Source organism: Gobio gobio (genome assembly GCF_949357685.1).
Source record: "Gobio gobio genome assembly, chromosome: 12".
In the NCBI taxonomy this organism is placed as follows: Eukaryota; Metazoa; Chordata; class Actinopteri; order Cypriniformes; family Gobionidae; genus Gobio; species Gobio gobio.
Window position 1 is genome coordinate 30,036,007 of NC_137105.1, and position 26,883 is coordinate 30,062,889.

At 40.0% G+C, this 26,883-nt stretch overlaps 1 protein-coding gene across 1 annotated transcript in view; it reads left to right on the forward strand.

Moving 5' to 3' along the window:
* Positions 1–676: 676 nt before the first annotated feature.
* sptlc2b (serine palmitoyltransferase, long chain base subunit 2b) overlaps positions 677–26,883 on the forward strand; it is a 47,587-nt gene continuing 21,380 nt past the window's right edge. Inside the window, exons 1-2 of the mRNA XM_079830481.1 lie at positions 677–930; positions 25,688–25,882. Coding sequence (XP_079686607.1) covers positions 784–930; positions 25,688–25,882 — 342 coding nt within the window. The 5' untranslated portion in view covers positions 677–783. The remainder of the gene's footprint in view (positions 931–25,687; positions 25,883–26,883) is intronic.

The window sequence follows — 26,883 nt, forward strand, 5'->3', positions numbered from 1 at the left end:
GAAAACTAACTTTACCGCACTCCGAGAGTCCCCTAGTGGTCGGGAGCATTTCCGTTGTGTTGTGGCTATTTTGTTGTGTTGTGGCTTGATTTCGTTGAGTTGTGGCTTTATTTCGTTGGGGTGTGAATTTATTTCGTTGTGTTGTGAAATGATGTATGCTTTTTAAATTTCGTTGTGTTGTGCACTACTGGGCCACCGTACTTATTGCTATAATCTAGTGAAGTCAATCAGTGTGCCTCAAATTGTGTTAAGGTTAAATAAAATCATTTTGAAAAAGAACAGAAAATAGACATAAGCCTTTGTTTCTTTCCAAACTTATTTTGTACCTTATTTGTGAAAAGTGTCTAAAGGTGCTGAAAATCTGAAATTCTGAAAATCACTCTTTTTCACAAAACAGATCTCAATCATGCTTCCATACAGTTAGATATTAACGTACATGTCAGAGTTTCCATTACTCTCTGGAGCTTATCTAGTATCCAATAAAAACGCGTAATGTGTGACGTAAAGAAAAAGGGTTGGTTGGGGTTGGTTCAGTTGGTTCACGCTCCTAAAGGGGTTACTATAGGTTAATGACTTCAGTCAGATAATAAATATTCACCAATAAACCACGCTCACAAAACGTTCCTCAACACCATTGGCTGTGAGTGTGTGTGGAGGGCGAGGTCTTTCTTATGATCTAGGAGTGGGCGTATCTATGTCGTTCGACGGTTTGGACTGGAGGATACGGGAACAGTGAGATTAAATAAGTGAAGCAGGAGACCCAGTACACATCGCCAGCCTGCCATGACGCAAAACTCTGCTAGTAAGCTTCTAAATGGAGATACCTTTCAGCGGTCGAAACGAGAAAAGAAAGCGGGCGGAAATGGTTTCGTGAAGAACCATTGCTTGTTCCAGCAGCAGCAGAAGAGATACCGCCGCCCGGCGGAGAAGGTGAGGCCGCCTCCTGTGCTACATACACCCGGAAACACGCTCCAGTGAACACACAGAAGCCGCATATGCTGTTTACTTTGAGTTAAATTACAATAGATAAATACATTATATTTCAGATAGAAATTATATTGAGCTACGGATTTAGGAACGAAACTATGGTCTGGCTTATGTTCGTGTGTAGGGAGTGGGTGTTTGGGTGTGTGATCTCTCTAAAGTCTACCATGGTTTCAAGAGTTTGCTTCTATTTAAACAGTTAATAGTGGAAATGAAAATTAATCGAATCTTCTTTACACGCCTATATATCCAATTTATCTAATACATCCAAGCTAAAATTCCAATATCATATTATTCATATTTTTATCATCTTTTAATAGTAGTTAAGTCATTTTAACTGAAATGATTAACTGTGTTAAAGGGATAGTTCACCCAAAAACGAAATGTTTATGTTTATCTGCTTACCCCCAGGGCATCCAAGATGTAGGTGTTTTTCAGGAGAACACAAATTAAGATTTTTAACTCCCAACAGTTGCAGTGTGATAGTCGTATAATGCATGTCAATGGGTAGTAGAGTATGAGAGCAATGAGAGTAAAAACACAGACATACGAATCCTTATTAAACCATGCAGCTCTTGGCGACACATTGATGTCTTAAGACACGAAACGATCGGTTTCTGCGAGAAACCCAACAGTATTTATGTTATTTTTTTACCTCTTATCAGACGAATGTCATCTAGTATTCCCAGCGCCATAACTTCCGGCGAATAAGGTCAAAATACTGGTGCGATCAAAGATGTATACGTATATATATATATATATATATACGTAGATGCCTCATAGCTGATGCAGAGCCATAGAAAAAATGAAACACATTTTTAAATATGGATATTTTTCTTACACAAACGCATCGATTCGCTTCAGAAGGCCTTTATTAACACCCCGGAGCCGCGTGGAGTAGGGGTCGACCGATATGCGTTTTTCAGGGCCGATGCCGATACCGATTATTACAGATCAAGTAGACCGAGAACCGATATATGTGTCTAGTGTAAAAATGAAAATTGATGTCAAAATTAAGAATAAAAAGGCCTCTGACAAAGACTCCCTTTAAATTATTTTACCATATCTTTAATTGGAAGAACTGTTAATATTAACAACATTAATATTAAGAATAATAACATAAAAAGTGCATGGATCATCAGCAGCATTTTGTAAACCTTAAAGAAGTGACCATCAATGGATTATATAAAAAAACACACACACACACACACATATATTATATTATATTTTATATATATATATATATATATATATATATATAATGTGCGTGTGTGTGTGTCATTTAATAATGATGTTGTAATATGTTATATTTAGCATTTTATTTGCTTTATTTATATGTGTAGAAGCTTTTGTTTGACTATTTATCACGGAGCTAAAAACCAGGATGTGTACAGAACAGCCAGAAATGTGCCATGTGAGATGATTGACAGCTATTCAGAATGAGAGAGCGCGGAGATCACTAACGCAAATCATCTAAACGCTCTTAGCTCATCTGATCGCATAATTCAGTGAGAAATAATAGAAATGGTATTCTGTATTATGAAATATTTTGCAATCACGTGAGAACAAAGCAAAATTTCTCCAAATATGCAAAATTTTTTAGTACAAGCCCTAATGGACGCTGTTCAGTGAAGCTATGTGAACACAAATAACGCGCAGCGGCAGCAGACGTGAGTGATTTCATTCGTGTTGATAATCTATTCACAATATAATGTTAAGATGGCCGAATGGCGAGCAGCTAGAATAGGTTTTAGTTACACTAGCACCGATGTGAGGCTATTTTCAACTCTCATGCTGTTGTTCCAAGTAGCTAAACTCTGTTAAAGCTATCACTGCAATGACGGACATTGACTTGGAATTCACAGTAAAACTGGAAACGGGGTTGCTTGTCATTAAATAGATTATATTGAGGTGTTTTGCAACTTCAGTGTAGTGATCTCCGTACATATGGAATTCTGGCCGTTTGTTGTGGTAACGGAGAGGAGCGATGGTCGTTAACAGAGTCCCAGTTATCATCAAAAGAGACTAACGTTACGGGGATAAAGCGATCTTTTCAAAAGGTATTTGAAGTATCTGATTGAAGATGGAGACGATCGTTAACTCCTGTATAACTACAAGTTGATAGTGATCACTGCTGCCTTACCTTTGCGTGATCACTGCGCGGCACCTCCTGTTAGCAAGTGCTTTCTGTGTGAGAGCGCAAAATTTTCAGTGCCTTCAGCCTTCCACGTTGATTGGCTGGACTCGTGACTACCAACAAATCAGATGGGTGATGGGCGGTCATTAGTCTAGGAGGTCACAGAGCGGTGCGCTCTGACAGAGGTGGCTGGGCGCGCATTTCAAAATTATTTTATCTGCAAATCGGTTTTGAAAATTACCGATAACCATAAAAATGCTTAATATCGACGGCGATAATCGGCCGACCCCTAGCGTGGAGCACGTTATTTGACGGACAGATGCATTTTTTTATGGACTTCAAAAACAGAGCAACTATTACTGCCATTATAATGCTTGGATTAGCCAGAACATTTTTTATATAACTCAGATTTTATTAGTTTGAAAGAAGAATGTCGGATGACTTGGGGGTGAGTAAATCATGAGCTAATTTTTTCATTTTTGGGTGAACTATCTCTTTAAGGGGCAAGGCAAAAAAAAAAATTCTTGTCGGAAATGATCTGCTTATAATTTACTAAAAGCAATTAATTAATCAAATAATATCATTTAATACGTAATGTGTGTGTGTTTTTTTTATATATATATATATATATATATACATGCATACATGCAAATACATATACATACATACATGCATATATACTAGGGATGCCACAATTTAGGGCTGAACGATATATCGTTATCGTATCTATATCTAGATATGAACTTTCAAGATATTACTATCGAAAAAAGCAACGATATAGATTTCCCCTCTCCGAGCTCGCCCTGCATACAACTCTGGCAGTCACAACAAACATCAGTTTTACGAGTGCCCTTGAATGCACCGCTAAAGCCAGCGCGCACACACTACCAGGGACGTGGGAACTATATTGTGAGTGGGGGGGGTGGGGGGGGGGGCGTTTCCATGGTGACGCGCCATTGCTTGTCACGTGACACACCGCAGCAGCAACAGCGCTGAATGAATGATGATCTGCTTTTATGTCATTTTTTCCTTTTTTATTCAGAATATTCACAAATGTGTTAGCTATGGCATGAAATATCTGATATTCCGATTGTCAAATACATGCAAGTGGAAGTATATTGTTGTTTAAACACCTTTATAACGATCGCGTTAGTTGAGCTGTATGCGCGATGGGCGCCGCAGTGTTAGTTTGTGCCGCAGACGCAGTTCAGAGAATCGGATCTGTTGGATTTACAACCTCTATGTTTACAACACGTGAATTCATCCACTTCTCCCGAAATACTTAAAAGTAAGTGGCTGGTGAACTGGGAATAGAATAGAGTAAACATTGAAGTTACTTACACAATGTGTATCTGATATGAATAAAACGTGTCAAATTATAATGGAAAGGAATATTATTACCTCTTCCATAGACATCAGTGTGTATTTTACAAACTCTAAATGTATTGTTTTTTTAGTACTTATGTGAATTTATATGTTTGAAACCTAAAATAAACAGTATGTGGTTGAAAACACAAAGTTGTGATTAGGGATGGGCGATATTTTATCGTTTGCGATATACCGGTAAAAATTCTCCCCACGATAAGAATTTGTCTTCCCGCGATAATAACGATAAAGTCTCGTTGATGGCGCGACCCATCCGCACAGTGCTGCCGCTGGCCGTTATTACTTTATTATGGCCGCGGTGGCTGCGTTCATCACTTTGTATAGCTGAACGGGGGTTGGAGAGAGAATTTTCTTGTGGTGCCCCCCGCAGCATTCGGTGCCCTAAGCGCCGTGCAATGGGAGCGGCGGCACTGAATCCGCATCTCACGTGCAGAGCGAAAACAGCGAAAGCTGCGGAAGAGTTCATAGCTAAACGAGGGGCTACCTGAGGCTGAGGGCAATCTGAACCTGTACATACAGATGTATTTTCACTCGCTGAGCACTTGGACTGAGCGCTTAAGAGATTCGCTCTGTCTCAATCGATCGGTAAAGCATACTATTTCAGTTCAACTCAATGAATGCGCAGTGTATTTGACGCACATTAAACACTAGTGTGAGGCACGCGACTGAGAGTGCTGAGTGTTTCACACACACTCAAAGAGAGAGCGAGAGAGTCTTATACCACACAGAATTGACGTGCTACATGTAAATAATACCCTTTGTTGTATTTTCCTGTAAAATAATGGCGTTTATTTGGAATTATTCAGCCTTTCATGAACAGGAAGAAACGAATGCACAAACGGGAATCTCATTGGCTGGCTGCACTGTGTTTTGATTTCAACAAATCAGTTTGAATGAGCGCTGACAACGTGATTAATATTCATGAACCCAGAAGCTCATTAATCCTTAGGGCAGTTTATTTTTATTAGTTGAAGAATTTGTGGTATTATTTTCTTATCAACTCAAATTACTGAAGTTCTATCATTAAATCATTATTTGTAACTTTTTTGTAATCTGAAGACATTTTTGGGATAATTACTTTTGCTGTTTCTGCTATTTTTATCACTGTTTGCACCATGAGTGTATGATTAAATACAGAATCGGTTTACACGTAAAACTTGTCATTGATTTGAATTATTATTGTTTGTATTGTGTGATGTTTTTCAGCACAGTTGCACTATTTAAACATTACCTGCACTTTTACAGAAGACAATTATATCTGCAACTTTTCCATTTCTGAAAAGGCTGGTGTGGAATTTTACATAAAAAAAATAAATGTATATATATTATGTATTATAGGAGCCTATTTGATGACATGTACGTTTTACTTAAGATCATTGTTTGTTTTATGCAGCTCTCACTTGTATCCAAAAACATGGGGAATGATACTACATTTATCGTCATTGATATCGTTATCGCAATAAATACTAGAAAATATCGGGATACATTTTTAAGTCCATATCGCCCATCCCTAGTTGTGATATATGACAGCTCTGAGCGTGCCTGTCTCTGGCTAAATTCAACAGTTGATCATGTGATGCACTTGATCATACGCTCCAGGGACCAGCCTAGACTGATTACACCTGTGTGATCGTACGTGCGAAAGACTTAAAAACAATACATTTTCTGACACGAATTTTTGAAATGTAGGCTTAAATCAAACACATTTTAATTCAGATTCTGGTTTTCACCGAACACGTAGTCATATCGTATTGTATCGATATCGAGATATCTGGCATGAAAATCGAGATATGAAATTTTGTCCATATCGTTCAGCCCTACCACAATTCTCAATATAATATTGAACCGTTCGGTACGGCCTTCACGGTTCAATACGCGCTTGTGAATTGCGGTTTTTCGGTTTTGCATTTAATTAATTATTTTTCTACAAATTCTATAATTTGACTCCATCCCAATATACTGAACCACGCGACATACATTCACATCACACGTTAGTGGTGGAGTTACACTCACGGAACACTATAGTTATTCACAATCACGAAAGCTCATTATTTGCATGCGTTTTACAGCCTTGCCGGTTAAACATGCGCTTTTCCGAGCGCGCGCACTAAACGCCTGTCAAACACGCGATTACTGGACTAAGTAGTCTTACTTCGCTAATACTGTCAAATACACACCAGGTTTACATAAACACAGTAGGTTATGTCTAAAGTGAAAGTAAAATCGGCGTGTGTATGTTGTAGTGCTGGGCGGTATACCGGTTCATACCGAATACCGGTATTTATTTTTTTTATGATATGAATTTTGTTGATACCGCAATACCGGTATATGTCGCTTAAACAACGTTCGGAACGCGGCGCAGCGCGTCATTGTTTGAGAGGGGACCCATTTCATTGATGCACTGTAGTAAGAGCAGTCAGAGCACAGCTGAGATCGCATTACAGCACAGCCTATGGCTGTATCCTACTCTCATTCACTAAAAAATAGTATTTTTTCTCCTTAACCTCTTGCTATTCCTGTCGCTTAAAATAGAATAGAAAAAAACTGATGTGACAAGCCATCAGAACCGAACCGAACCGAACCGAAAACCGTGGTTAAAAACCGAGGTATGTATTGAACCGTGGACTAACTGTATTGTTGCATCCCTAATACATACATACACACACACACACACCACAGAGTGGTTAAAGTGGGATTTGGCAGGTGGGGGAACCCTCAATTTTGTGTAGGTGCAACAGGGAAAAATGACTCACCGTGGGACAACATATTGAGAATCGTGGTATAGCAATACTTTTTGGGACAAGAGTATCACTGTGGCACCAAGTATCACAATACTTATTTACTTTATATTTTAATGGTTTTATTTTGGTCCATCTACATCTACACTGATATGATGATGACACTATGTTAAAATAATATGGAACACAACCTTGTTTTTCACATTGTAAATTCAAACATAAAAAGGGCAAGCATAACAATTCTTAACATTTAACACACCAAAATGGCTGAAGACACAACTACAATAGAAATAAATCACAGCATAAATAGACCTATTGCAGTCTCAATGTCAAAATGCAGAATCAAAAGTTTTGCTGTATCATAAAAATATAAGAAACGACAACAAAACAACAATGTATGATGGTCCAAATATTGTCTCTCATCCAGTCAAAATAGCTCCCATATTGACTGGAACTGTGACTTGTCCTTTTAACTCCACTGCAAACAGGCCAGGATTAAGAACACGCAGGGCCCTGAGGCAATAACAAACCCAAGGGCCCCCATAGTAGCTGATCTTGGTGCCACAACGTTTTCTACCACAGAAATATATTTTTTTGTTTACTAAATCGTCAAAGCACAGAGATACAATGAGTAAATAGTAATTAGGTAAATAGGTAGATAATATACTATATCTCTTTACATAAATACTATTTTCTACTTAAAACTATCGTTTAGTTATTTTTACTAACCCAAATAATGATTCATCTGCTAGGTTGCACGTGAGAGGGAAAAAATAGGTTCCTTCCACTTAAGAGTTGAGCTCTTTTTATTTTAATATATCTCTTTACATAAATACTATTTTCTACTTTAAAAAAAATAACTTTGTTATTTTACTAACCCATTGTTTTTTATGTGAATGCTGTTTCACGTGAATATTACCACAGGAGTGAAGCACAAAGCTTTGTTTAGCCTAGAAAGGAAATAATGGTCAGATAACTCTTTTTCATTCTGTTTTGCGATCTGGACCTGGGGCCTCATTTATAAAACTTTGCGTAGGATTTGCGTCAGAAGTGGCGTACGGGTGAAACATAGGACGTGCGTATGCGCTGAAATATTCGGATTTATAAAACCGTGCGCACGCACATCCTACGCAGTTTTCCCTTAATAAATCACAATCAATTCTAAATGTAGCGCAGCTTTTGCGGCTTCATGTTACGCCCATAGTTGCCCATAAATAGTCCGTGAAACGCCCACAAGTTAATATTCATCGATTGCGAAATCATGGCAAACACAGAGAGGAAATAAAAAAAAAAACATAACTTCTACTTCACATTAAGTGAAGTTATCGTTGGCGAGGTGGAAAAGAGGAGAAACATTTTGTTTTGGAGGGCACAGTGTGGGCATTACTAATGCCAAAAAGGCACTTGAATGGGAAAAGGTTGCAGACGCCGTAAATGCTGTAGCCTCACAACCTCGGACCATGGCCGAAATAAAAAAGAAATGGTCGGACATCAAAGTCGAGGCAAAAAAGCGTCTAGCGCTCCATCACCAGAGTGTGTCCTCGTTTGCCAGCAAGTCTTCTTGCTGTCTGAAGATGCGTTCACTCCGAATCCTTCCATTTGCCACATCTTCTAGAGCGCAAGATCAGCCATTGTGCGTCATGCATTGTGATGGGGCATTTTATTTCCATCCATTTAATTGCATCTGACAAGCTATAGATGTCGGTTATAATCTACGTGGAAATGGGAAATAGTTCAGTGCAAATGTAATGTCTTGCAGCTTTCTGAATGGTTGAGACATGTCATACGTTATTTTATCAAAAATAAAACTAAAGGTATATGCATGAATATCATGATTCCGTAGCTGATGAAGAAATTTTACTATGAAAACAACTTTCCCCTGTGGACAATTTATCTGTCTGTCTGTCTATCTGTCTGTCTGTCTATCCATCCATCCATCCATCCTTCCATCCATCCATCCATCCATCCATCCATCCATCCATCCATCCATCCATCCATCCATCCATCCATCCATCCATCCATCCATCCATCCATCCATCCATCCATCCATCCATCCATCCATCCATCCATCCATCCATCCATCCATCCATCCATCCATCCATCCATCCATCCATCCATCCATCCATCCATCCATCCATCCATCCATCCATCCATCCATCCATCCATCCATCCATCCATCCATCCATCCATCCATCCATCCATCCATCCATCCATCCATCCATCCATCCATCCATCCATCCATCCATCCATCCATCCATCCATCCATCCATCCATCCATCCATCCATCCATCCATCCATCCATCCATCCATCCATCCATCCATCCATCCATCCATCCATCCATCCATCCATCCATCCATCCATCCATCCATCCATCCATCCATCCATCCATCCATCCATCCATCCATCCATCCATCCATCCATCCATCCATCCATCCATCCATCCATCCATCCATCCATCCATCCATCCATCCATCCATCCATCCATCCATCCATCCATCCATCCATCCATCCATCCATCCATCCATCCATCCATCCATCCATCCATCCATCCATCCATCCATCCATCCATCCATCCATCCATCCATCCATCCATCCATCCATCCATACATACATACATACATACATACATACATACATACATACATACATACATACATACATACATACATACATACATACATACATACATACATACATACATACATACATACATACATACATACATACATACATACATACTAGGGATGGGCGATATCTTATCGTTTGTGATATACCGGTAAAAATTCTCCCCACGATAAGAATTTGTCTTCCCGCGATAATAACGATAAAGCCTAGTTGATGGCGCGACCCATCCGCACAGTGCCGTCGCTGGCCGTGTTGATGCCCTAAGCGTTATTACTCTATGATGGCCGTGGTGGCTGCGTTCGTCACTTAGTATATATTAACTTTTCTTGTGGTGCTCCCCGCAGCACTTGGTGCCCTACGCGGAGCTCGTGATGGGAGCGGCGGCACTGAATCCGCATCTCACGTGCAGAGCTGCGGAAGAGTTCATAGCTAAACGAGGGGCACCTGAGGGCAATCTGAACCTGTACATACAGATGTATTTTCACTCGCTGAGCACTTGGACTGAGCGCTTAAGAGATTCGCTCCGTCTCAATCGATCGGTAAAGCATACTATTTCAGTTCATCTCAATGAATGCGCGCAGTGTATTTGACGCACATTAAACACTAGTGTGAGGCGCGCGACTGAGAGCGCTCAGTGTTACACACACACTCAAAGAGAGAGCGAGAGAGTCTTACACAACACAGAATTGACGTGCTACATGTAAACAATATCCTTTGTTGTATTTTCCTGTAAAATAAAGGTGTTTATTTGGAATTATTCAGCCTTTCGTGAACAGGAAGAGACGAATGCACAAACCAAACGGGAATCTCATAGGCTGTGCCTGTTTTGATTTCAGCAAATCAGTTCGAATGAGCGCTGACAACGTGATTAATATTCATGAACCCAGAAGCTCATTAATCCTTAGTGCAGTTTATTTTTATTAGTTGAAGAATTCGTGGTATTATTTTATCAACTCAAATGACTGAAGTTCTATCATTAAATCCTTATTTGTAACTTTTTTGTAATCTGAAGACATGGTTGGGATAATTACTTTTGCTGTTTCTGCTATTTTTACTACTGTTTGCACCATGAGTGTATGAATACAGAATCGGTTTACATTTAAAACTTGTCATTGATTTGAATTATTATTGTTTGTATTGTGTGATGTTTTTCAGCACAGTTGCACTATTTAAACATTACCTGCACTTTTACAGAAGACAATTAAATCTGCAACTTTTCCATTTCTGAAAAGGCTGGTGTGGAATTTTACATAAAAAAAATAAATGTATATATATTATGTATTATAGGAGCCTATTTGATGACAGGTACGTTTTAAGTAAGATCATTTGTTTTTCTGAGTCTGCATGCAGAATGCATGCAGCTCTCACTTGTATCCAAAAACATGGGGAATGATACTACATTTATCGTCATTGATATCGTTATCGCAATAAATACTAGAAAATATCGGGATAAATTTTTAAGTCCATATCGCCCATCCCTAATACATACATACATACATACATACATACATACATACATACATACATACATACATACATACATACATACATACATACATACATACATACATACATACATATCTATATATCTGTCTTTCTATCTATCTATTCTCCCTAATTATCTATATATCTGTCTTTCTATCTAATTGCGTCTATATCTGCTCCGCCAGACGGACACATTGACGAGAATATCAGTTTTATACATGAGCTATTTCGTTCTGTTTACTATATTATTTATGAGGATGAATTGCATAACATGCCAATATTATTGCAGAACATATTTCTTTTTGCAAATATGTGTTAATTTGCATTTCTGTTGTAATTTTCGTTTGATTTTGTTTGTTTTATACTGCAGATCGATCAAACAGGTGTTCGTGGAGGCTGTTAATTGTAAGACTTGCTTTGTGAAGTCTTCATGTTATTTATGAGAGGCATAGCCATTTCTTTTACACAACGGTCTACAGTTTCACACACTTTCACGTGTTTCTTCCATCTGCCGACGGTGTCGCCATTTCTCATTTCACCCGTTTTTGTGCGTACACCTGGGTCAGAGCTTGAAAATGAGCCTATTTTCAAAAATAGTGGCGTGTTCCTTTAAGGATATCATATTTTTGTTTATCAGATTCTTTTAAGTTCCATTCTTCTGCTGTGCACATATGGTAAACAGCTGTTACATGTCTTAGCTGCTACTGAATTGTGAATTTTAGTTGGAGCTCTATATTAACCAATCAGCATCCCTGAACTACCCATTTTATAAACCAAACCGTTAGTTAATGTGCATTTAAAGTGGTTAGACATGTACTGAAACTTTGCTTTAATACATCAAGTATTTTCGCATTAATGTACATGAACTTTATCTGTTAAACATTATATAATGTTGGTTAATAATGACTTAGTTATTATGAAGTTATTATATAGTGCCCAGCCACTTTTAAAGCCTGTTAAACTGTGATGAGAGGTTATGAGATGGATAGAATGGATTGTTTGGAGTTAGTGTCCACTAGCTTTTTGAGCGTTTGCTTGTCCCTGTTTGTATTGACACAAGCTTGGAAAATAACAGTGTAGTGTTCTGTCATGTAACTGGAGAGCAGCACTTTGTTCTTTGCAACCTGAGGATGTTTGCCAAGAGCACATGGGAGCAACAATTTTTCCAAGAACATGAGCATGTTGTCAAGCTAGTTTTTCTAGTGCTGGGTCCTGATCATACAAATGGACCTTTGGGTCAGGTGTGTTGTGTAGCATTTGTTTTTGTTTGTTTTTTGTTGCTTTTTTTTCTTCTTCCTCCGGTAAGGTAAATGCACATGCACAGACCATCAGTAGGTCTTGTCAGTATATTGATTGTTAATATAATATATAATTTTAAAGAAATTGAATTATATTTTCGATGCAGGGCCTATTTTTGCCACACCTGCCAATGGCCGTTGACTTAAGAAAATGTACTGGCCAAAAATGTTTTTTTGACCAGCCTTGACACAAAAACAGGCAGTTATGACACCAAAATGTTACATACTAGTGAAAATTCACAATCCTCTAATCCAGGGCTATTCAATTACAATTTCAGTTGGGCCAGATTTTCAAACCAAGAAGGTTAGCTGGGCCAGTCATTTTAGCGGCGAAGCAGCTCGTAATGACAAATTTTAAAACCAACACAAACAAATTTATTGAAAAACATAAGGTTTATTCATTGTTTGTCTTTTAACTTTTGTCAGTTTGCACAGCAAAAGACAAATAAAAAAACAATAAAAGAGCTAAATGAACAGAATCTGAGGTAGCCCCAATTTTTTCCGCTTACAAAAGAAAAGGAAAAAAAAAACTGACCTAGGCTAACTACATATCTGACATATCTGATCACACAGTGCATAAAACAAAATAGTGCACAGTGGTAGGCTATTAGACATAACATTAAGTTTCCTTTTGAAACAAAATAAACATTCTTGCACACAGGGGCATAGCACAAGATCCTGGGCCCTATGCATTGGCAGTCCTGATGGGCCCTCATGTTCCCAAAATAAAATAGGCAGAGACTATTTGCACTAAGTAAAAATAGTGATGGATGCTATTTACAAAGTTAAATAGCTTTACTAAGTACAAAATAGATTCTATTTACACCATATAAAAGTAGAAGTTCTTTGCAATATGTGTAAATAGTAATATGCAATTTATACTTTATCTTGACAGATACATACTATTTGCACCTCAGTATTGTTGTACATAAACAGGATGCAATAATAACAAGTGTAAATGATTAAATGTATTAAAATTATTAAACGGATGCTGTCTTAATGGGACAATAAAAGCCCTCCCTACACCAACCCCTACCCCTACATGTAGGAGCCTTATTTAGCTTATTTTCACTGACAAATATTGCAAATTATGTGGTGCATTTCAGTCTTTAAGTATTTGTGTTTAGAATGTAAACTTTATTTATTTGTGTGTACTATTTAGATAATTATTCTCTAATTTTACATTGAAATGTGTTGCATGCTAAAATTGTACACTGGCCCTTTAAGAATTGCATGCGGTGGCTCGTAATTTGTATGAAATAGAGTGGAGTTGCACAGTTTTCTTTACTGCATCCGTGATATTTAGGATTTAAGATAATATTTGTTTATTTTATTGTATTTGCTTGATTTATTAACGGATCAAGATTAAAGGAAGATTTTTCATGAAGAAGACGGATTATATGGATTGTTTTTATTGGACATGGAGCGAATTGACTGGAAACTTATGCAATGCCAACATACACTATCCAATAAATGCTTTTATTTTTATTATTAAACATGTCGTTAGACCCTTTTTTTACACTTTTAGAACATTTTCTTATTTTTTATTCAAAGTAAATGCCTTTCCGATGTGATGTGTGATGGAAAAAGGGATAAGAGCAAACCACAAGGCGGATTCGAAACCGCGTGTCGATCACGTCAAAACCATGATCTCTAAAGGCCTTTGCACACTCCAAGTCCGATATTCGCATGCGAAATTTTCGCATGTCAAAAAATAAATTCAACCACACGTTATGTCAGTCACGCTTGCACACTGCCTAAAAAAAAAATTTCGGAACAGGTTCGATTTTCTGCATTTTTCGCATCCGTTTTTCCCATCTACAGTGCTAATGCCAAACCTAAACTGCTGGCAATGGTGGTGAATGATTCGCCAGTGCTCAGATACCTACAATTATATATAGCCTACAAATATTATTGTATCAAAAATACTACTAATATTATTATATCACAGCTATAATTATATCACACCGTGTGTGTGTGTGTGTGTGTGTGTGTGTATCCCTAGGATCAATTGATTCACGGAAATTGGTGGTCTTCTTTTTAATATGTGGCTCCGGTATCGCTAGCAAAGCATCAAACTGAGTCACTGATATTCTAAAGTAAACTTTGAATCGGTCTGGATTAGAGATGCTCCGATCAGCATTTTTGGGGCCGATTACCAATCACCAAGATCATGATCTGCCGATTGCCGATCACTGCCGATCACAGAATGGCAGGGGAATGGCAATCTTTTATCTATAATCTTGCAGAGTTTTCACCATTTGTAGAAATGAAACTAACTCTAAATTAACTGAGTCAAGATCTTGAAGAACCACCAAGTGTTTATTTTAGAAAATGAGATAACCTAAGGCTTCTGTGGGCCATTCCCAAATAAATGTATATTATAAATGTATATAATTATCTCACTTAAATATTTGATCATGCAGTTCATTTTTGTTTTTAAATACAATTTTTCAGGTAGGTCTGACATTAGTATTGAGGTAAGAAATACTAAAGACATTTTAATAAGAAATCAAATGTAAATTAATATTGGTCTTCCCTGAATAAATTTAATTAGATTAATCCTTACACTTAAGGTTGCAAAAGTTAGTCATTCAAGCAGTGAGTGTCATAAAGGTTCATCAAACAACACAAGACACAGAGAAACTCAGAGACAGCAGCAGTTTATTCGACAGCTGTCACTTTAAGAGCGAACACGGATACAGTTACATGCAGTTGCTCAAACGTTCACTCGCGAGTCACGACAGGGTTTACGTGCACACTCGTCAAGACGGTCATTTAGTACATACATTTGTGTGGATCTGACCCTTTCAGCGCAATTTGTACTCGCAAGCTTTTTGTGAGATGGCCTGTGTGTGTGTCTGTGTGTCTGTGTGTCTGTGTGTCTGTGTGTCTGTGTGTCTGTGTGTCTGTCTGTCTGTCTGTCTGTCTGTCTGTCTGTCTGTCTGTCTGTCTGTCTGTCTGTCTAGACCGTGCGCGTGAGTGCTGAGCGGTTAGAACACTGGCAAGACTTAAAAATAAATGCAAATGATAAACTTTAGTGACGATGCGACACTGCGCCACTGCCACGCGCGCTGTTTGTGAATTTACGTCCCACAGAAAGTTTTCAAATGACTGCGTAAGTTATTTAATATAGAAATATGAATTGTACCTCACCTTCAGCATTATAATTATTTTACCCGCGCTGGAAAGAGAATGAGACGGTGTCGCTGCGTATCATGCCTTAGCTCTCACGGCAGGTGCGGGTTTATGTGCCGTCAGCATGCGATCGGTTCATGAGATCGGCCTTTTTGGAGACCGCCGATCAATCATCCCAAAGCGATTATCGACCGATCGAGATCGGTTGCCGATCAATCGGAGCACCCCTAGTCTGGATAATCACGCAGCTCCTTGATAAGGAAGTGGAACACTCCTTCCTCTCTACGCGATCGCAGGAGTGGATGATGGCCCCATTATTTCCTCTTTCTTTTTCTCTTTTTAAGAAGAGAGAGGACAAAAAAATCATCCTCACTACTTGAAGACGGCATTTTGTATTGTATTGCGTTTTTTTCCATAACGCATTCATTAATATGCAACGGACTCCGTGTGCAAGGTCTCTGTGCATGACGAATTTTTTGGATCACTAATACGAAAAAACGCATGCGAAAATTTCGGACTCAGTGTGCAAAGGCCTTAAGCCTCACGCTCTATCGATTGCGCCACTGAAGTTAATGTTACCTCAATTTTTATTATATGTGATGTGATCTACGAAAACCCAATTTTACCTTTTACAGCTTTTGATACCATATGAAAGCTGGGGCCAAGCCCTTTTCAAATATATTTTCATTTCTTTCAAGGCTTGTCTGAAAAAGAAGTTATGGTTATCTGAAGTCAGCTGATCGCTATGATTTTTAGGAACGGAATTTTGAGAAAAACAGGTTTAAATTTTCGCATAGACATGAAAATGCACTATCCAACTTTAAATGGCTGTAATTCAAACATGCTTGGAATATAGTCCTAAGGTTGGTCTTGTTTTAAAGAAGACACTTGGCAGATGATTGTAGATGTCAAATAAATTATGAAAGTAAAATAGAAAAAAGTTATAAGTTTATCAAAATGTACAAATATATATTTTATAATATGTATTTTACAAAAAAAAAATGTACCCTAAAACTACAAGACAATCAAAGCCAGAAATATGAACAAATTGTGTTCAAAGTTTTAGGTTGATATATCAAAAAATTAGCTTTCAGTAAGAGTTTGTTTGGGCGTAGTACCAAACTTTTCCTCTAGATGTCATCCAAGCTCCATTACTAACCATATAAGGGCGCCTCCATTTCCATATGGTTTGAGTGATCTGAATCATATATTTCCATACATTTTATGAAGTAGACATCCTATTCAGAAGTAGTATAGGCAGTTTAGCAGTATTGAATTCAACCTCTAATAAATATAAAAGAACATGTGCATTATAGATCACTGCTGCATCTCAAATGGCAAATCTATATATTGTTTCCCTTTATATTTAAAACATTTCCAGAACGTTTTATCGAAAAAAATGTACTGGATGTTATATTTTGAACTCTTGGCATAAAAACAAATTGGTTGTCTACAAATCTTTATTTTTTTTTCCTTGTTTATCGCTATTTCAAAATAAAGGTCTGAACTGAATATGAAAACGAGAATTTATCAGCTGCATCTCTACACAAGGGGACTAGCTAACGTTACTCTGAAGAGAACAGCAATTTAGTAAGTAGTGATATACGTTTTCTATTGTTTATCATGGGCTGTCGCTGAACTTTGTTGTATGTTTAGATCGCACAGCTAGTGTACATTTTTAGAATAGCAAGCACAGCGCACCTACAGCATAGCTAAACTAACTCCTCTTCAGTAACTTCCTCATCCGATCCTTCATCTCAAGATTCAAGATTCAAGAGTTTTATTTGTCACATACACAGTTATATACACAATATACAACTGGCAGTGAAATGTAAACAGGTCCGCTCCATGGACAGTGCAAATAACAGTTACAAGAAATTAAATAGAAATAGAATAAAGTTAGAATAAAAAGTATTAACATAAGTAGAATTATAAATAAATCAAGTAAAAGATAAAAATAGGAAATAAGATAAAAATAAAAATATAAAAAAATATGTGGATGATAAGTGAGATAAACTGTAGACTTAAAAATAAGTGGTTAACATAAAATATATAATATGTATATATAAAGAAGTATAATGTGCAAGGTTTATTACAGGTTGTTACGCAGTAACAATAGGGACGTAAAGTAAAGTGCAGTGCAATTGCAGTATGTGGATGTTAATGTTGAAAGACCGTATGTTTATGCGTGTGCGGGGGTGAAGTGAGTCACGTGACTGAGTTCAGGAGTCTGATGGCCTGGGGGAAGAAACTCCTCCTGAGTCTTTCAGTCTTTGCCATCAGGCTACGGAAGCGCTTACCAGATGGCAGCAGGGTGAAGTGAGAGTTTGCAGGGTGATTAATGTCTCTGATGATTTTAGTAGCTCTACCTCTGCAGCGTTTGGTGAAGATGTCCTGCAGAGACGGGAGAGCTGAGCCTGAGATGCGCTCGGATAAGCGCACCACTCTTTGCAGGGCTTTGCAGTCGTGACTGGTGCTGTTCCCGTACCACGCTGTGATGCACTGAGTCAGGACACTTTCTATCGCCCCTCGATAGAAAGTTTTCAGGATGGCTGGTGAAACCCTGAATTTCCTCAGCTGGCGCAGGTGGTACAGTCTTTGCCTGGCTTTTTTCACCTGTGTCTGGATGTGTGTAGTCCAGGTCAGATCCTCGGAGATGTTCACACCCAGGTATTTGAAGCTGCTCACTCTCTCTACCGGTGTCCCGCTGATCATGAGAGGGGAGTATGACCGATGCTGTCTCTTCCTGAAGTCCACAATCAGTTCTTTGGTCTTGTTAACATTCAGAGAGAGACAGTTGTCCTGGCACCATGATGTCAGTTGCTCCACTTCGTCCAAGTATGCCGTCTCATTGTTGTTGGAGATGAGACCCAGGACAACAGTATCATCAGCAAACTTGATGATCGAGGTGGAGCTGTGTGTGGACAAACAGTCATGGGTGTAGAGAGAGTAGAGCAGGGGACTCAGCACACAGCCCTGTGGAGCTCCAACACTCAGGGTGATGGAGGTGGAGGTGAACTGGCCTACTCTCACCGCCTGGGGTCTGCCAGTGAGGAAATCTTCAATCCAGAGGCAGAGAGAAGAATTCAGGCCTAGATCCAGGAGTTTGTGTGTTAGCTTAATGGGAACTATGGTGTTAAAGGCTGAGCTATAGTCAATAAATAGCAGCCTGACATAGTTCCCACTTTTGCTGTCGATGTGAGTGAGGCAGGAGTGAAGGACGTGAGAAATGGCATCTTCAATCGATCTATTGGGACGATAGGCAAACTGAAGAGGGTCCAAAGTGTCAGGAATGGAGGAGCAAATGTTGTTTTTAATGAGTCTCTCAAAGACCTTCATGACTAAAGATGTGAGAGCCACTGGACGATAGTCATTTAGGCAAGAGGGTTTACTGATCTTAGGTACAGGGATGATGGAGGATCGTTTGAAGGAGGTGGGGACAACAGATGTAGCAAGGGACTCGTTGAATATGGATGTAAAGAGCCCTGCGAGCTGATCAGCACAGGACCGCAGAACACGACCTGAAATACCATCCGGCCCAGCAGCTTTCCTGACATCCACACGTTTGAGTGCCCTCCGAACCTCGTCCTCCGAGACAGAGATCACGTGACCGTTGCTGCTCTGAGGGACTCTCTCTGACGCGTCACTCGCCGGAGTCGCGCTGCCGCGATTACCATCAAAACGAGCGTAGAAAGAGTTTAACTCGTTCACCAGTAACGGATCAGCTCTCACCTCTGCAGAGGATTTAGTTCCAAAAGCACAGATGGTCCTCAGTCCCTGCCACATCCGCCGGGAGTCGTTGAGTTGGAAATGAGATTCCACTCTGTCTTTATAGCGGAGTTTTGCGGCTTTAACGGCGCGCCGGAGAGCGTAACATGAAGCTTTGTACTCCCTCATATCCCCCGTTAGGAGACCGGCATTGTAAGCGGTGGTGCGCGAGTTTACTGCAGTGCGAATTGAACTGTCCACCCACGGTTTCTGATTAGGGAAGGACGTTATAGTTAATGTTTGTGTGGCTTGCTCTGTCAGTGTGTTAATAAAGCAGAGCGCCACTTCTGTGAACTCGCTGACGTCTTCAGAACTCGCGCGGAACATGTCCCAGTCGACGTCATCAAGAGCTGCCTGTAGCGTGATCTCTGAATGGGATGACCAGCGTTTGACTTCCCTCCTCACCGGGGGCTCTTGAACGAGCCTTTGTTTATATTCCGGTGTGAGGAAAATGGCGGCATGGTCCGATTTGCCAAAAGCTGGCTGTGAACGAGCTTTGTAGGCGTTCTTAAACGGAGAGTAGCAATGATCCAGTGTGTTTGCTCCTCGTGTGGGACAGGAGACATGCTGGTGAAAGTTTGGCAATACTTTCTTTAGGTTTGCTTTGTTAAAATCACCCGCGACGATGAAAGCAGCGTCGGGGTGTTTGTTTATGAAGCCGCTGGTCACATCATGGAGGGCAGATAAAGCCAGCCCCGTGTCTGCTTGTGGTGGAATATAAACGGCAGTGGTGATGACCGAGGAAAACTCCCTCGGCAGGTAGAAAGGCCGGCACATGAGAGTTAAATGTTCCAAGTGAGGCGAGCAGGATCGCGAAAGAATGGAGATGTTCCTAGGATCGCACCATTTCTTGTTTATCATGAAACACACTCCACCGCCTTTAGATTTCCCGGCCTCGGCTGTTCTGTCCATCCGAAAAACAGAGAAGTTCTCGGACGGCGTCACGGCTGTATCCGGGACCGCTGGCGTGAGCCATGTTTCGGACAGACAATAGATGTTGCAGTCTCTCATGTCCCGTTGAAAACTTATCCTGGCTCTAAGATCGTCCATCTTATTCTCCAAGGATTGGACATTTGCGAGCAAAATGCTCGGGAGAGGAGGACTGAATGCTCTTTTTCTCAGTCTGTTGCGGATCCCAGCGCGTTTCCCGCGGTGTTTTTTGAATCTTCGCCGTCGACTCGAGTGGCCATTGTTCAACTCGGCGTCCCGGCGAATCTCAGATGGAAGATTGGAGAAAGTGTCCTGAAACAGGTCAGTGTAGCGGTAACCAATTTCCAGAAGTGTTTTGCTGTCGTAACAGATCAAAGCAGATGATCCGTTGGAAAAAATAGAGAGTAAAAGAGAGTAGAATAATAAATAAAAGCAAAGTCTTAGCGGAGCGACCTGAACGGCGACCGAGCACGGCGGCGCCATCTTTGGAATAAGTGAAATGTGGAATGTGAAAATCTCTGTATGTGAAATAATCTATTATATGATTGTTTAGGGCACTGACATCACCAGGATTAAGCAGATTGAGGCGAGCGAGATCACAAAAGCGATCAGTTACTTCAGACTCTGTTGTTCTCTTGTGCTCCGCCATCTCACGATACAATAACGTATTAAATAAAAACTTTGCGTGCCGTAGTTTACATAGGACTGGAGGGAAATGCTTTGATACACCTTTATTCTACATGTAATGGGTTTATTTTGATGGGTGAACTGTCTTTGCGGTGTTAAGTTTTTTTTTTTTTGCTCCTCCGCCGGACATGATCTAAATAAACTTTAGAGAAAGACAGTCTTTCCAGCGTGCCGCAATAAATCGCAATTTTTCTGCACTAAACATTTATTTTTGCCAAGATATTTTTAGAAATGATAGACAATATGTTTTAGAATAATAATTTAATGAAAACCCAATTTTGACAAAAAATGGACAGTCAACCTATTCTTCGACTTTGCTGAAAATGTTCCAGCGTGACATCCGACTGGTTTTCCCAGATCGCATTACATATTGTTAGCAGAAGCTAATGCGGATAGCACTTGCCAACAAGGCACGCTATTTGCACTTGGTGTGAATAGACACTACGAATAAAAAACATTCCTTTTCAAGGGCCCTCTCTCCCCTTAATCAGTACTGATTTTACCCCCAGTCTGACGCCCCTGCTTGCACACATTTGACCTAGGAACATCTCAAAGTGCATACAGTAAAAAGCACCGTATTGCACAGTATTAAATGTGGTGGTAAAATAAACAAGTATTTGTCAGTCCAGGCAGGGTTAAACTTACAGTTTTCATTAGGGATGCTCCGATCCATCGGCCGGAGATCGGTATCGGCTGATAATCATATTTCATGACTAGGGCTGGGACATTATGGACTTTTTCTCACCGCGGTTGAAAAGCTAGAAATCCCCGCGGTTCAGCGGGTTTAACCCCCGCCACCCCCCCCCCTTCACGCACAGCCGCACACGCACACAACAGCGCAGGCAATTGAACATAACAAGGAACATGTTTTAATGGAATGATATCTGAGAGAAAAAAAAAAGTGCTGACAAAAAGAAATATAGACTAGGCTATGAGATCAGATCACGACAGAGAGATTTGAAGATGGAACAGCATAAACAAAGACAAACAAACACATTTTTATTTATCGGTATTGAACAGTAATATATATTTATTTGTTCATGTTTATTTATTTCCCATGTTTTTTACTTTCAGATTACAGTCGTCGTCATCAAACAATCACTTAAACTAACGACTTTCGCGCACACACCAGCATAAGGAACACATTTATTTAACATTTATTATTTCACATTTAGAACAGGAACATTTAGAACAGAAATGTAATGATGTTTGAAAAAAAAAAAAAGTGCTGGCAAAACGAAATATAGGCTAGGCTAAAGGGTTGTAACGATTTGACCAAAAATAAAAACCTCGATTAATTGAACATTTGACCTCGCTTATGATTAATGAACGAGTATTTTTCTTTTCTTTTTTTTCTTTTTTTTTTGCCCTCATAAGGTTTTTGAGTACGTTCACTGATAAGGTTTATACTGTAAATATTTTCTACTATTAAAGGTGGAATTTTTTTTTTCTAATGAAAAAGTGCATTGTGATTTTAAAATACTTGAAGGAAACGGTTCACTTTCAGCAGTTATTGTCTATGGAGCAGATTTCTGTTTGTTCTACATCAGATACAGATAAATTAACACTGTAGGCCTCCATTACATTTATTTGAATGCATTAATGAGAGAGTGATTGTGTGTGTGAATTACTCTTACTGTCTCTATTCATTATGAAGCTGTGGTTTGTACTTCAAAGGTATTAAAATGTATGCCTATAACGGTTGAGTTTCTAAGCTACTTTAGTGACTTTACTTTAGTCACAGCTTCTGTCTGAGTGTTCGTTTGTCAAAATATATCAGGCATTAGTTCAACATAATACACATCTGATGGTCGAAACTCGCTTTAAAGCTACACTATGTAACTTTTCCGTCCACTAGAGGTCGCCTGTTCAAAACAAAGGCATAGTTTGATGACGCCACGTTTGAGCGCAGAATCTTGGGACATGTGGTCTTCACCTCACAGCTGGTGGAAAACAGTCAGGATAGGACTCGGGCAGAAATCATGTTCATGGATGCGATTATTAACATTTCTGTAGTCTGAAGCAGAGCAGGACCGAGTGTTGTGGAGCTGAGCAAGGCCGCAGGAGCGATTGAAGAGCGGGACTGTTATTATGGCATAGTCGCCGGCGGGACTTTTATTATGACACGGTTGCCGGCGCCACTTCCTCTTTTCCAGTCATGAGTATGATGTAACGCAACTCTGTTTATCGTATTAGATATATCTGAGTGTGTTGAAAAGGAAGTTATGACGTTCGCTCGGCGGCTGCTATGACACTTTTTCACACTGCAGTGAGAGTAAAGTGTTTCACTGAATAAAACCGGAAACCGCGGGTGACGTAGATATGACGCAATCGACAGGCGACTCCCTCAAACGCATAGCTCACACGTCCCGGTTCCTTGGTTGAAATAGCAATTTCTCACGATTTACAAATAGTTGGAAACATTTGGAATATTCTAAGTACTCAACTGAACAAAATATATAACACTGGCCTAGTGGTTTCTGGATATTTTACTGCAAAAATCCTACATAGTTCACCTTTAATGTTCAAACTGGCAGGGCTTAAACCACCTACAAATGACAAGCTTTGTGAGGATGCAGGTGATAGAGGTCTGCCTTCAGGGCACGCGCGTTATCAGAGACGCGACACGGCTCGGCTCTCTGTCACTGAAAAAAGCTGAGCACTGAACGGAGAAGTTTTCCGTATTGTTGTTGTTGAATAGTTCACAATCGCTTTAAATGTTGAAACTGGCAAGCCTTAAAGGCTGGCTTCTCGACTAAGTTAAATGGCAACTTTTCCTCCACCAGAAGGCGGGTCACGCTATCCATCAGGGTTCGCCACTGATTGCTGTCGCGTTGGTACTAAGTCCCTTTAGCAAACGAGTCTGCGATCCTCAGCTGTCGTCCCTGGCCTGAGGTTGTAGGCTGATCTTCAGACGAAGCACTTGTGGTGCTGCCAAGGGCAGCAAATGTTGCCGGATGATGGATTTCGAAGATGCGTCCTCAGGTTGGAAGTATTTGAGCGTGATACCGGTATCTTTTTGTGGCATATTCTACAAATGGGCTCCTCCAAATTAGCTGGAAGTCCTTTTTCGTTTGGGTCAAAGCCAAAATGTGCCCATATTAGCGACGTGACATTTGGCTTTGCCACCAAGTTAGCCCTCTCTGCCATGTTTCGTTGGAATAGTAGCCTATCTACCTACCCGCTATTGTCGGCTGCGCAACCACGTGAGAGAATTGTGTTAAGCACGTGCAATTAAAAACTGAGGTCCTGCTTATGCGCCTGTATTTTATGCTTTAGTAAAATGAAATTCAAATTATAGGCTACAAGACATTACACAGGTACTCTCGCATATAGGCCTAATAGTCAATACAAATGGAATGTTATAATGGAACAATGCGCTCCCCAACTCGCGAAAGGTCGGATTTGCTCCATCTTTTGATGAAGTTTTGTTTAGAAAACCTTGAATCCATATAAGACACACGTCATTAGACACAATCCATGTCATTAGAATCAATTAATCCATGGAATTAGACACAACGTGCACACATGTGCAGGCCAATGTTTTTTTTTTTTGCAGTGATGGCGGTGACGATCTCAGACCCGCGGTAGGCATCACGTGACCGCGCTATTGCGGTAATGCGGTAACCGTCCCAGCCCTAATCACATGAGATATTTCACCTCAAGCGCCATCTTAAGAACAAATGGTGCAACCGAATTAAGTACAGAGTTAGGCCCTGTCCCAAATGGTACACTTTATACGCACTTTCGGCCTTGTGGACTTTTAATGGCTGGTGCGTGTGTGTGTCCATGAGACCGTAGGATGTCCCATTTTAGGTTTCCTTGCGAGCGCCCCCTTTGCGGTCAATGTGCCCTCGATGCACACTTTTGCAGATCCAATACTGAAGCGAGCTCCCCTGAAGACTTCTTCCCGACAGTCAAAGCGGCGCTATGTCAAGAAAGTGCGGACTCGTAGGAAGACTGAGAGTCTTTAGGGTACCATTTGGGACGGGCCTTAGTTACAAACTAGCTAGCAGTTACTAAGCCTCTAGTGTGGACTTTACATTGAGTTTGGAAAACTCTTTATACCGTAATCATCAGTATATCTCTTCTCCTGTCTCTGACAATCATTTTTAATTATTGTCATACAGTTCAATTGAAAATGTACATAACTGGAAATACCGGAATAGTTTCGAAATGCTATTTCCAAACTGAAGTGCGTCACAAAGCTCAGTGCAAGTAGTCCATTACTAAAGTGTTCAGAATGTAGTTAGTTGCTTACTGTCCCAAGTTAAAAGAGCCCATCCCTAAATTTCATTATTATTTTGGTCTCAGGTATTTGTGCTCCACCTACACTGAAATTTGTCTTTGATGCATTAAATCTGCTGTAATCTTATTTTTTCTATCAGATTAGCTGTACATTTATGTTGATTTTTATGCTGTTGATGTGTGCTTTCGGTTTTAATTATGAGGCACGCTTTGTAATCAATCAGTTGTATGTTTAGATATATATTTTTTTTTTCATCAACAGAACCATCATGCTTCATGCGCTTCACCGCTTTACAACAAGCCGTTTGCGGAGTCGTTTGAGGAGACACCACTACTGGTGGCCGTCCTCACTTACGTGGGCTATGGCATCCTTACCATTTTTGGCTATCTGCGAGATTTCCTGAGGGACTGGAAGTTTGAGAAGTGCCATCTGGCCAGAGAGAGGGAACAACAGAAGGTAGAGTTAAAAGATCAAGATTTGGTTTGTTTGTGGTGCTTTCCTTATTAATAAAAATGTTGTTGTTGTTGTTTTTTTCTTTTTTTTGCGCTGAATAAGCCATTTCACATAACAGATGTTTAAATAAAGTCAAGACAAAATAATAACTGAATTTATACAAATATCCCTGCTCAAAAATGTACATGTTTTTTTCACCTGGGGGGTATTCCAGAAAGCAAGGTTAACTTACCATTAGGCTTGCTACGATAGTCGGTGTTGCCGGTGTTACCGGTGTCCAGACTCAACACCGGTTACATCACTTGCCCACCGTGGCACCGCCCACCGTCTTTTTGATTTTTTTTATAGTAATAAAATAATTTAGTTCAGTTAGAGAACAGACAATACAAATAAAAACTGAACGTATCTGCTTAATAAAGCAGGATCCGACCGTGAGTCTCGGCAGCGGCTGGAGTCATTCATCAGATTTAAGAGTGAGGAGCTGACTGAGATGATCGTGGAAGATTTGGTTTCAAAGCGAAACGTAAAAGCGCCTATTTAAGGGAGTTTGTCATTTGTTTTGTTGTTGTGTTTTTCATTAAAAATAATAGACTAATGAACCTATAATTCAAGCAACCCGCAGCCGAATTGGCGCTAATTCAAAACCGAAAGTTAAATGTGCACGGCCGCACAGAGCGCGCATTGTTTACTTTCGCCTGGCTCCGCAGTGCGAGCCTCCGCTACGCTGACTGCGCGCATTTATTTTTGCCACGCGCACCCTCGCGCTCGTGCGGGCGCGTCGAGTATAAACGAGGCTTTACGGACGAACTGTTATTCATTCATGGCGTGCATCTCAATCATAGACGGATCAATGTTTGATCAGTGCCCTGACTACTGAACTAGGGAACTGATTGAGACGCACCCATGGCCTCACAGAGCGCGCATTTACAGACGAGCTGTCATTCACGGTGTGTGAATACGCAACACTGGCGCGTTTTCAGTTCAGAGCGGTCGTGTGCATGTTA